The 13,740-nt window shown below is 42.6% G+C and overlaps 1 protein-coding gene across 1 annotated transcript in view; it reads left to right on the forward strand.

Moving 5' to 3' along the window:
* The window catches only part of dcc (DCC netrin 1 receptor), a 154,461-nt gene extending 141,405 nt beyond the window's left edge, over nt 1-13,056 (forward strand). Inside the window, exons 30-31 of the mRNA XM_041059116.1 lie at nt 3,782-3,930; nt 12,967-13,056. Coding sequence (XP_040915050.1) covers nt 3,782-3,930; nt 12,967-13,056 — 239 coding nt within the window. The remainder of the gene's footprint in view (nt 1-3,781; nt 3,931-12,966) is intronic.
* Nucleotides 13,057-13,740: the final 684 nt, after the last annotated feature.

Consider the following 13,740-nt stretch of genomic DNA (forward strand, 5'->3'; position numbering starts at 1 on the left):
GAGTCATACAATGTCACGGCTGGTGGTGGGAGCGCAGACAGGGAGGAGCCAAGAGCAGACACGTAGGCAGGATGGTGCAGCAAAGAAACTTTCACAGACAAAATGAAGGGGACCAGGGTTATGGATGCATGGATGGATACATGGGTAGATGGATGGATGAATGGGTGGATGGGTAGACAGATGGATGGGTGGATGGCTGGATGGATGATGGATGAGAGATGATGGATGAGAGATGATGGATGGGTTGGTGGATGGATGATGGATGGATGGATGGATGGATGGATGATGGATGGATGGATGGATGATGAATGATAGATGGATGGATGGATGAATGGGTGGATGGGTAGACAAATGGATGGGTGGATGGCTGGATGGATGAGAGATGATGGATGGGTTGGTGGATGGATGGATGGATGAATGGATGGATGGATGGATGGATGATGAATGATAGATGATAGATGGGTGGGTAGATGGTGGATGGATGGATGGATGATGAATGATAGATGATAGATGGGTGGGTAGATGGTGGATGGGTGGATGGCAGGATGGCTAGATGGCTGGATGGATGATGGATGATGGATGATGGATGATGGATGATAGATGATAGATGGATGGATGGATGAATGAATGAATGAATGGATGACAGATGGATGGATGCGTTGATGGATGGATGTATAGACAACAGGTTTCTATACTTAGGTGTTATCAGGCACAGAATCCTGAGCAGACGATGTGATCACTGACTGTGAAAAGGGCCCCGGCACATAAACCAGGGAGCAGACGAGGGAAATGAGGAGCAGGTGTGTAAGTGGGCAGGAGAGCACAGGTGATTGAGAACAGGAGACAGGTGAGCAGGTGGACTTGGCAGACAGGTGACTGGGATAGGGAGGATCTGGTGGGTGGATGGAGAGTGGCAGGAGACGGAGGCCAAAATAAACAGGGTACGAGAGAGGAAGTTCTACACCACATTTACAGAATACAGACACTGAGAGCCACACAGGGTCAGTGTTACTGTGAAAATAAAGAGACACTGAACGATATGGACTGAGAGTCTTGAGCCACTTGAAAGATCATAATGTTCCAGACCCTTGAAAGTTTATATAGATGAAAAATGTTGAAGCAGCATAGATATACATACATACATACAATCAGTGAGAATATTAGATTTAAACAATAATGAAGTGATGGAAAGTGATGGCGTTGGCATCATCAACCAGTAGTGTCGACAATCTCCACCTGTGACGTAATTTCACCAACTTTCAAGTGTCTGTAAGTTGTAACAAAGAAGAACACATCTCTTGCGGTGAAGAAATTATTTCATTTTCATAGATACCTGTAATCACAGCATATTACATACATATAATGCAGTATAATTATGTCGGTATGCAGGTAAGCCACAGGACATGAGGACTTTATCTCTGTAGGGGAAGATACGCTGTAATGGAAGTTCTGGGAGTTTGTTTTCATTGTTCTCAGCTGGAATCCCAGGATGGACTTTTTTTTTTTTTCCTTGTATTTCATGCTGTTTACAGCAAAGCAGAGAGTATGATTCAACAGTTTGAAAGAATTCTTTATACTCAGCAGGAGACAATGAAGCAGATTTTCTACAGTGTGTTTGTGGGTTAAAAAAAAGAAGAAAAAGAAAAAAGAAATCTAATTAAAAAAAAGAAGCTTCTATTTTCACTGGGTTTGAAGAAGGACTTCTGATTTTAACTGTCTAGGAACCTATTTCTCTTTCTCAAAGACAGACTTCCAGTAGACTGATTGGGGAAAAGGGATGCTCAGAGAGTTTATACCCTGTGTAATTCAACTTTTGAATTATATAGATGTCACTTTTCACCTGTAGGAATATTTCCAGGAACACAGAAACTGTTTTAGAGACCCGACAGGACTCTCCAACATAAAGTCAGTCACTTATCTTTGTGTTGTTGTAGCCTGATGTTCAGGCTACATTCCGTCAGACATCGGGTTCATGCTATCTGTTTTCTGTTTCTGTTTCTGGGGCATTATTTTCTTTTGTCAGAAGTGACTGACATATTCATCTCTCTGACTTACTTTTCATTTGGCACAGATGGAATAGTTGTTGCAAGGAGCAGTTCATATTTCTCATGCTGTCTGAAGTTAAAGAGAACTGGATACGTCACCCTGCTGCCAGTTTACGGCCACTTGTAGTACTGCGATGAAAAAATGCATCGCAAAAAACATTTTCCTTAGAGAACACCATCATAAAAGAGATGTCTGTAAACAAGGCTGGTTTATTACTCTTTGTGTTGTTGATCAGATCATCAGTCATCAATATCCAGTCCTCAAAATACAGCCATGTGTCAGACTAGTGGTGTTGTGTGCCAAAATTTAATCACAAACGTTTTGATGTGTTGATCAAATTAGTTTGTTATGCATCATATTCACTGTTCACTTGTTGGAACCATAAAGGAGAATTCACTAAAAGACCTGATCAAACACTGCAATCACTGCTCTTAAAGTTCAAATTTGGACTGATGGGTTTTAGAAGTAAAAATTGGATTATTTGGACTGTTTGACCATATAAAAGCCTAAAAGCCAATTCAAACAATACAGAAAATTCACACTCACAAACAATGAGAGCATCGGTCTTTGTTCAAACGGCTGAACGACAGCCCTGACAACAACCTCTTGTCTCGTCTAGACTGTAACACATTTGGATGAACATAGTTTTGAGGCTTTTTTTTTTTTTTTTTTCGCAGTCTTCGCAGCACGGAGTCATTTTTCCATGCTGTGAAGACTGTTCATGATGTTAAAAGCAGTTTAAATTCGTCTGTTTCTCGTTCTCTGGTGTAATCCGCTGCTCTTGAAAACCGTTCCAGGTGTTTTGTTTCTCAGGGAGGAGAATGGATGTTATTGATCAGGAAGTTAAGGAATGTAGTGCTGGGGGAGATGGAGGGGAGTGTGGGTAGAAGAAGCCTCAGGATGTGTTCAGACATGAGGAGGAGGCTGCTCAGGGAATCAGACAGGAAGAAAGAAAAAAAAACGAGAAATCCCTCTTTTGTCTGCTACGTTTCCTCTTCCATGCTGTTTTTCTTTCACTTTCCTTCTTGCTAAGTAGAAGAACAAGTAACCTTAAATTTGACTTCATGCTTATATTGTTGAAGCAAAGCAATTAAATGTATTTATTAGTTTATTATCTTTTTCATTCGTCTGTCAGTTTTGTTGCTTGGATGTTTGTTTTCTTTTGTGCCGGGTCAGTTTGTCCCCTTGTTGGCTTCCTTGTCCGTTCATTGTTGTGAATGATGGACATTTAGACACGTGCATGGACAGACAGAGGATGAGGGTCAGACCTCAGATCTGTTTCCTGTTCAACAGTTTGCTTAGTTGCATGTGAACTTGTCATTTAGATCAATCCATAGCAGCTCTGTGTGATCAGATCAAACCGTTCCTGTCATCGTTCACATGGATGTCAATATTAAACCACAGCTCTCAGGAAAGCTGAGGGATTGTTCATGGGAAGTGACTACAGAGTAACCTGGTGTTCCTAGAATAAGTTGTCCCAGTTTATGGGCGGGTGACGGTTTGATAGTAAATGTGTGGCAGCCCCAGGGCAAACAGATTTGAAATCGAGGGTTTCAAACTGACAAAAACGAAGATAGCAATCAAAAGGAAAATCACTGTTTATTCTCTGGATTCTGTCTCTGAAACCTTTTATTACCTTCACATGTTCTGCCCCTAAAATGTGTGAAATGATCAAGTCATTTTCTGGTGCAGATATGATATTTTAAAACCAAAACTCTTCCTGTGTCTTGCCCAGGCGCAAGCCTCCCGAAGACCCAGGTGAAGACGGCATCGCTGGGTCAGGCCGGTAAGGCTCGTTCCCCTCTGCTGCCCGTCTCGGTCCCTACGGCGCCGGACCTACCGGAGGAGGGAGGAACGAAAACTGCCGAGGATTCAGCTGCCAACGTAAGTCCAGATGGAGGGACTACTGTGGGAAGTGTGTGATTTAGTTTTACACCAGAGGTACAGTACTGGGCCATGAGTGAAACAGTAGGCCGTTTGGATCCAGCTTTATGTGGTAATGTGAATTTCAGTGTGGAGTGGTTTCCAGACAGGAAACAGTATAACTTGTTAAAACTTGGGTTTGAAACTTTCAAACAATGCTTAATATTCCTTTTAGATAACTGGATCATGGACTGGTCATCTAATTAGTAATATTAATTCCATGTTACAACACATTAATATTAATATAAAATCATGACTATAGCAGTGATTCAGATTGATTTAAAGCACATCATTGTTTGTTTAGATTGTTTACCTTTTACTGCAGCTGCTGTTTGTAGCTGTTGCCATGGGAAACATGAAACAGCTGTTACAGCTAACTGTTTATGTTCGGGTGTCTTTGAGCTTGCGTTCTATTAACTGCAGACCAGGTGCAAATGGTTGGTGTGCAGAGTGTGTTGCAAACTTAACTGTGCAGTGGCAGGTGAACAGAGGAGTGACAGGTAGAGAGCACAGTAGAGAGTGGGGAGTGACAATAATAACTTAAGAGACACAAAAACCTGTTCTACAATAGTAAATTCAGCACATGCACATTTCTACAAATCTAATTCCATATATTCAGCAACAGATTCATACAGTGTCATACTTTTCTATTTAACTCTTACTCTACCATCAATGAAAGCTGACACTTCTTGCAGATGTTTTACATTAAAAATCCACCGGACACAGAGGAATTACGCTCTTTGAGCCACTGGAAGGCTTTTAATGTGAAACATCTTGGCAGGACGTTTTCATTTTCATTGAAAGTAGCTTAACAGAAATCAGGGGGGGGAAAAAACGGCAAAGTAGAAGAGTGAACAGTGGATTAGTTAAATCAAATCTAAAAGGATTACAGACTTCTCTCCGTAAGCCTGTTTCAAATGAAGGTGAGGTTCACTCTGTACTGTCTGAGAATTTTACAGTAAATGTTGTGGGTTTAAAGGCACACTGTGGTACAGCAGCACCCTCAAACCTGTGGCTCCCAGCCTGAGATGATAGGAAAACAAGATGACAGGAACAGGATGAATCAAAAACATATATGTCCTTCACAAAATGATTTTTCTTTTTCTTTTTCCTGGTGGAGAACAGGATGGTTTTACCCTGTCAGGTCTCATTCAAATGAATCACAGATTAAACCTGTGACATTTAATCAGGATCAAGATATGTCCACAGTGGGACATTTTACAGCATTAAAAGTAAACTGCTCACCAGTCTTTGGTGGACAAGACAGTGTAACAGACAGTGTTTCTAAATGAGCACAAACAAATATTTATATAGAGACATATGGACATTTCTGTAGTGACATTTCTGTTTTTTTACAAGCCAACACAAACACTAATACTGATATATAATAAGCTAATGTTTGCAAATGTATCAGCCAAGCACTGATCTAACTCTAATCTAAACTGAGCTGAAGGACACAGCTGGAGGAGGCTGAGTGCGTAGCTTCTCTCAGCTCTGTGGTGTAGCAGGTGTCAGGTGTAGTAACAGGAGTCGTAGTAAAACTGTCCTCAAACATCAAGACTCAGATTCTGAAAATACAAACAGAGAAAAAATAGAACGTAAAGTAGATGAAGGGTGGAACAGATAGTCTGAGGAAGAGAGAGACAGAGAGGTGGGAGGAACACACACACACACACATACACACCTGCACAGCTTTGTCACTACACTTGTTTTCTTGCCTCCGGTGTGTGGGTGGCCTTTCAGCTGTAGAATAAAACAGAGTTCATTAGTGACTGAAACTGAGGAGAGGAGAAAAGGCGGAGGAGAAAGGAGAGAAAGAAGAGGAGGAGGAGGGAGTAAGTGAATAAGAGGGAGGAGGAGGGAGAGAAAAGAGGGGAAAAGAGGCAGAGAGGACAGTGAAATGAGGAAAAAAGGCAGTGGGATAAGAAAGAGGAATAGAAAGGATGAGAGGATGGGTATCGAAGAAAGAAGGACAAAAAGGAAGATTAGGTGAAGGGGGAAGGAGGTAGAGGAGGAGGAATAGAGTTGAGGAAGGATAAAGGGAAGAAAGGAGGGGTAAAGAAGAAAAGGGAAAAGTAAGGGGTGAAAAATGAATAGGAAAGGAAGGATAATAGGGAGGATAAAGAAAACATAGTAGGAAGGTTGAAGACGGAGAGGTGGAGACTGGAAAATGGGAAACAGAAAAGGAGGAGAGAGGAAAAGAGGGGAGGAGATGAGGGTGGGGAGTTGGTAAATGGAGGAAAAAACAGGGAGAGCGTGGGAGTGAGGAGGGGGGAGAAATAGATGGAGAGGGGAGAAGGAAAGGAGAGGAGGGAGGGGAAGGCGGAGGAGGACAGGCAGAGAGATAAACGACAGAAGATGATGTGGAGGGATGCTGGACGTCGGGACTTGTTAAATATTCATATGTGACTCAATGACAATAGGACAGGAGGAGGTGTCGCCACGGCAACGGGAAGAGAGGGATTCTTCAGGAGGGACAGACAGGGAGGAGATTAGGAGATGAAATGAGCAGGGGAGGAAATGAAACAAGGAGAGGTGAAGGAGGGAAAAGGTAAATGAGCAGGAGGTGTCGCCCTAGCAACAGGAATGAAAGAGAGGGATGCTTCAGGAGGAAGAGGGATGGAGGGAAAGATAAGACGAAAATCGGAGAGAAAAGGTGAGGATGTTGAAGTGAAGAGGACAGGAGGGGCCATCCCAGCAGGAGGGCAGGGACAGAGGAGGAGGAGGAGGAAGAGGGGACAAGGGGAGGAGAGAGAAAAGAGGAGAAGAAGATGGGAAAGGACAGGACGGAAGGAGGGAAGGAGAAAGATACAGATGGGGGAGGAGAGACAGAAAATCAGGAGAGAAGCAATGAAACTGATAAGAAGGAGTGGAGAAAATGAGATGGAAAGATGGGAGAGAGGAGAGAGAGAGAGAGTGTGAAAGGTCAGCAGGTCTTTCTCTTCATCTGCTGCTCTATCTCTGTAATTGATCTAGTCTTTTCCCATCAGCCCCCTGGCCTATCCATCACACACACGCACACGCGCACACACACACAGCTAGTTAATAGACTGCGACGCACAGTGTGAGTAAAGTACAGCACAATGGTGCTTTTATTATGTTGTTACACCGGTGACATATTTTGAAGTAGCACAGTAGGAGGCTGTGATATGGAAAACATTTCCTTTTCCTGTCTGCGTCTCTCAGCTCTGAGCACATTGGTTCCTACTGAAGGTGTGAATCTTTAAAAGCAACTCACAAATTCAAAGTTACATAAAAAAAAAATGAGAATCAGAACCAGACAAAGTACGTTTACCTCCTTTACTTTCATTTCTTTCCTGTAGTTTAGCAGGTTAATTAATCACATCGCGCCTGCTTCTTCAGGTTGACATATTTGTGTAGCTCATTCTGCCCCACTGCCCCTCCTTTCGACCACCTCTCACCTCCCCTGCCCCTGCTTCTGCCTCTCACAACCTGTCTACCAGATACCCTCAGACTTTCCTGCCTCTCCCTGTCACCTAATCTTCACCTGCCAACACACCTGCACCTCATTTTCCCCAATCAGCCGACCAGTCCAGTCCAGTCTCTGCTTTAATCTGAGTTGGTTTTAAGTCAATGTAGAAAGAACTGTGTGGGAGATATAGCTCTTTTAACACATGGTGGCCAAATCTTAGGGATTCAAAAGTAATTGGACACATACACATTAAGAACTTATAATATTTAATATATTGTGAATAATCCGTTGACAGCTTGAAGTCTTAGATCCATAAACATCAGCTGAGGTTTTGTATCTTCCCTGGTGATTCTCTCCCAGACCTTCACTGCAGCCTCCTCCAGCTCTTTCTTGTTGTGGGGTCTCTCTGTCTTTAGTCTGGTCTTCATCAAGTGGACGGCAGCTCAGTCAGGCTGAGATCAGGTGATCGACTCGACCAGCGGAGGTCGTTCCACCTCTTCACCCTGAAAAGCTCTTTGGCTGCTTTTGTCCGTGTGTTCAGACCTTCTGCATTCACCCTGTCGTTTCCATCAGCGGTGAAATCATCAATAAATGCCAGTGTTCCAGTTCCACTCGCAGTCGTACAGAACCAGCTCCATGTTTGACAGATGAGCTGTTTCTATTTTTTCTCCTCACTTTAATCTTTCCATCATTTTGACAGAGGTTGATTTTTTCATTCAGTCCATGGAACTTTGCTCCTGAACTCTCCGGGTTTCTCTTTGTATGTTTTTGTTGCCTTTCTGTTTTTGAGACCTGCCAGCTGTTTGCATCTTGTGCTGAATCCTCTGAGGTTTTTTGTCATGAACTCTGCTCTTGATCATTGATAAGAGAACACGTCCACTTTAATGTAGTATCCATTACTTTATTTCAAATATGTTCTGAAGCTCAGAGCCTGAAGATTAAAGACTGTGTAACTACCCAACACACACTAACAGCCTGGACTGTATATACCAGCCACTTTGCCCCACTCACTGTGGACACATCACTGATGTTGCCATCTCAAGCCAGTCCTAGTACTGGCTCTTCTAATGAGCACTGGCTCGTTTCAAACAAGTGAATTACTACATTTGTTTTCACTATTAAAACTTTAAAAAATGTCTTTACTGTGGCACAGGACATGTAAACAGTTGTAACACAACTGCCTAAAATCACAGTTTAGTGTTTTAGTTCTTCATTGTCAATGGGTCATATATTAGCTAATGTCAGCTTGGCTCAGTTAGCTTACACAGCAGTGAGATTAGCTTGTGTGATGCGACCTGTTTTAATTAAGGGAGTAATTAAAAGCTGGTGCAGCTGGCTTCAGATAAGTGCTAATTTAGAACGAGTTCTCGTTTAGAATTAAGTTTTCCCACTGACAAGTATTTTGAGCCTTCACTCAGTGCAGCAGAAAGTTGACCAGCCAGTCATCTCCACATCTGTATCAATTATCTGTCTCCCCCTCTCAAGTCTCTCAGCAGTGGGAGAGATTTAACAGTTTTACCACTTTGGCGGCTCGGTGGTGAAATTTTAGGAAGGGGTGGGAAGAAATGGAGTATGTGGACAGAAAGCTGGAGACATGTAAACACAGCTTTTTTAGATGTAGCCTATCTGCGTCAGTGTGAAACACGTGCTCTGCTCGCTCCGCTGTGTTGGGAGGAATCTCTGACTGATTATAGAGGAGTGTGAATTCAGGTCAGCAGGCCGACAGATAACGGGATATCAGAGAGAAACGCCGAGCGTCAACAGGCGTTTCATCCCGTCGATGAAGCGTTCAAAGGCTCGGTGAAACGCCGCTGGTATGGGTCAACAAATGAGATCAGGAGGTCACCAGGGTTTTTGCGGGAGTTCTTTATATACTTTTATGATTTTTATTGAAGGCTCTTTGTCCATGGAAAGTGGAAAATGCCTGGTAGTGTGCGGCTTCTGGATGAGCTTTTATGGTCTCATTCAGAGTGAGAGTGGAAGGTCAAAAGATCACAGTCTGTGGGTATTGCACAGATAAAGGACAACCTTCATCCGTGGGTATTACACAGATAAAGGACAACCTTACAGGTGCTCCCTGTCCATTTTCTTCCTCTAATGTAAATCTCCACGGTCAATTTAGAGAAATGGATCTGGTCTGTTGGAAATTCACACAGGAGAGTTTAAAAACTAAATACAGAGAAATGTTTTCAGAGGTTCTGACTTTACACAGATTATTAGAGAAATGTGACTCCAGGTTATTCCAAAGTTGTCTGGATGGAAACTGTCCTTCCCTAAAAAAAAAACTAACCTATGGATCGTCTGTGCAAGCAGCTTATTATGTTTTTATTGTCATGTGACCTTTAGCAGTAATTATGATGGGTTACACCGCCTTCACCGTTTAATTACTGTAACCATGACGATGAAAGTCGTCTAACCTTAAGAAAGTACTTATTTTAACCCAAACCACGATACTTTCTAACCATGATGACAAAGGTCCAGTACACCTATGTGGGAAACACCTATGTGGGTCATATCAGATGGAAGGAACAAACCACCTATATGGTCATTTAGCTTGGAGGACTTATAAATTTTATCCTCAGATACACAGAATAATTGTGATATTTCAGTCTGGACTGAAGTATTGGACCACGCACTGCCATCCCTGTAAAGGACATAACACTAACTGCCTATCAGTTGTTAGTTAGCTGGTAAACTGGTGACTGCTCCTGGTTGATTCAGGATGTTAGTTTACTGTTTGGATCCCGCTGCGATTGAGCCCCACTTACGTTTTAAATGCAGGCGATAGAAAAATCCATATATGACTGCAGGGGGAGTTGAGTTGTCCTGAGGCAGAAAGCGGTCGAAAAGCTGATCCAACACGAGTCTCTCTGGTCACTTTAAAAGCTTTAACTGGAACTGGACTGGTATCTGATTTTCAAATCTGGATCAGCAGCCTCAGACCTCCATGGAGAGAAATATACACAAAAATAAAATGTCATCAATCAGAGTTGATTAAAACGTTAATCAGGATTCACCTGCTTAACTTTATCAGCGTGGAAACTGAGGCTGTTGAGTTTAAATACAGTCTATAAACCAGTCCAGTAACTTCACAAGACAAATAAAAATGACCATAAATACAAGATTAACTACATAAGAACCAACCGCTAACAGTATATTTTCAAAATCCAGTCACTGATTTTAACAGAGCAGTGATTCACTTCATACTGATAAGTGTAGATTCTCTAATTGATCCAGTCTGAACATATTTGAAGTGAAGATCATTTATTACGGCGCCTGCACTTTTCTCAGGATCATTACATTATAGTGAAGAATTTGTACAATGTGTACATCATGTGTGTGTGTGTGTGTTTGTGTGTTTGTGTGTGCCTTTATTGGTTTTCCACAGCTCTGAGGAGAATATTGAATATTTTTCTGTGACTGCAAGGACAAACTCTGCATGAAGGCCACACTCAATATAACACACTGAGAGAGCAAACATGTGAAAGATGTGCACTTGACTGTCTCGCTGGCACAGACACACACATACACACACACACACACACACACTCAGGCCCTTAAGCTGGCCCACTCAGAGGTGACAGTTTGTATAGCCGGACCAAACATGCCATTACACAGTGATCACAGAGCATGTGCAGCATTAAAGCGCCAGCCGCTCACACTGCGAGTGTGTGCTGTCCTTTGAAACGCCTCCAGATCAAGTGACAGCAACAACTCCGGCGTGTTTGATGTGGTCGACTCGGCGAGCCCACTGTTATCTAACCTGACTCGACGCAGTGTGTGAACATGCACATTATCAATGGCTTTATACTCGATTTAGTCCATTAACTAGAAATCATGTGAACTTTGCATATCTGTTGATCATTTTTCAACTTTTTTATTGTCACCTCCTTCCCTCAGGCAGCCATTGGTTTTGGTTTCAGTGCAGTCAACTTGCAGAGACTTAAAAAGACTTACTGCTGAGAGATAATAAATCACAGTCAACATAAAGTCACCTTTTATTTTATTCACTTATAAGTTCAGTTTGAAAAGTCTGCGCGGCACTGCCAAGCAACAATAACTGAACTCCGACAGAAATAAACAGACGTGACGCTCATTGTGATGGATTAGGTATCTGCAGCCGCTTTTCTAGTCTGTGCAAGTTGACTTGCACAATAATGCATGAATGAGTGAATGAATGTGGGAGAAACACGTTCGAAAAAGTAATGCATAACCAGGGAAGTGGTTGGGAGCAATGACAAGTATGTGATTTATGTCTTTTCCTCCACAGGTTAGGTACAGAAACTAGTTTTGTCACGTTCTGACTGTGTGCAGGACCAACTGAGCTGACCCATGTTACCAAACCACAACAGTCTGTGCTGTAACAGTTACTGACTAATTCAACATGTGGTCAAAAGGTCAACAGACATTTTTAGACATGAATTTCCTCTACGTTGCCAGTGTGTGTCCACCATGTTCTGCCTGTAAGATCTCAGTGTCTTTCATCGTCATTGCTGATGCGATTTAAACCATCAAAGTTTAGGATGCAGCCCCGAACATAACCAGTGTTTTGACAACATTTCAGTGTCATCGTTTGTAAATCACCACATTTACTGCTGAGAGGAGGAGACGTTTCTGAGGCAGTAAGTTTAGTGGTTGCTGCGGATGGCTGGAGTTCAGTTTCATTTTCTGTTCGGAGCTTCAGATTATGGCGGCAAAACACAGCATTTCTCAAAACACAACATTTTATAAAACACAGCGATATTCCACATTATGGTAAAGGTAGGAAAACGCTTGTTTGTGATTGGACAGAAATCAGTCCCTGGAATATCATTTCCTGTTTCTGTTGTGGACTACTCTCAGCAGTGTCACAAATTTTAGTTTGAAAGGATGGAAGAGGAGATTGAAATCATCCTCAACCATCAATCAAAGGGAAATATTTTAGCAAAACACATTGGTATGATGTAATCCTCATTAGCCACCAGATTTTGTGAAATGTCATATTTTGTGAAGTGTAGCTGTGTGTCCTCAGATGTCGTGTCTTGTTAAATGTCGGGTTTTGTGGAATGTATTTTCTCAAATGCCAGTGTGTTTTGTCAGATGTTGTTTTTTCAGAAAATGTCGTGTCAGCTGACAGACTGGAGCCTCACTGTTTCCCGATCTGTTCTGCTTTGTCATGCTGTTAAAGCTGGAATGAAGTTTGTTGCTTTGCTTAAATGCTTTCCATTGAAAACAACTGGAGGACTTTTATTGTGAAGCTGCTACTGGAAGTACCAACCGACTAACAACAACCAGCTGTTAACTCCTTTATCTATAAAGACTGGTATACACACCATACACTGGCAATACCCACAGACTGTGATCCCATGATCATGCCATTGATTTCAGTTGCTTACACCAGAGCCAGGTGCAGGGATGGACCTACAAGGATATTCAACATTATGGCAAATGGTTTTAACCTCAGATCTTTTAGCTCTCATAGTTTGTAGAACCCAAACTTCCAGACTTCAAAAACCTGCCCTCACACACCTCTGAGCTACCACCCAGACTTAGGGCTTATGTGACCTTTCCTTTTTGTCTCTCAGGTTTACGAGCAGGACGACCTGTCGGAGCAGATGGCCAGTCTAGAAGGACTGATGAAACAGCTCAATGCCATTACCGGCTCCGCCTTCTAACCTCTGACCCCGGCCCGACCCAGCCCTCAGCCACAGTCCAATCTGGAATCCCTCTTCAGGCCTTGATGTCACCGTGCTGTCCATTCGCTAAAGGCAGCAACAGGTTTGTCTGGGTTTGAAGACGCCTCTGTGGAACCTCCCTCTGTGCTGGGTTGAGTCTGTTTGGTTTTCTGCCGGTCTCGGCTTCTGTCTACTGTTTGGGACCGGGATTGGACAGAAGGGAATTAAACAGAGGATAAAACACTACATCAGCACAGCATCAACTCCAAGGACAGGATGAGGGTTGAGGGGCTTCTTTAGGAGTTCAGACTGAAACCCCTCTAGACCCTTCAACCTCAAACACAAAACTAGAAAAACCCAATGCCTAGCAACTCGACATAATAAATCAGGAGGAAAGGATTATCACAAAAAAAGAAGACAAAGTTATAAGAACCCTCCTGTTTCTCTTCTTCGTGGTATTTATTAGCATCCTCCTCCGCTGAGTGCTCCACAACTCAGTTACTGTGACTGTACCTCACTTATTTTTCTTGATTACTGTTGAAAGTATTCCTTTTAATCCCTAATTTGGGGTTTTTTTCTTTCTTTTTTTTTTTTTTTTTTTTTTTGGTATTTAAACTTTGTGCAGTTATGGGATGTGTATGCTACCAGAACCTACCGTAAGAAACAGAAAACACATCCTCGGCC

Source organism: Toxotes jaculatrix, chromosome 16 (genome assembly GCF_017976425.1).
Source record: "Toxotes jaculatrix isolate fToxJac2 chromosome 16, fToxJac2.pri, whole genome shotgun sequence".
Taxonomy (NCBI): domain Eukaryota; kingdom Metazoa; phylum Chordata; class Actinopteri; family Toxotidae; genus Toxotes; species Toxotes jaculatrix.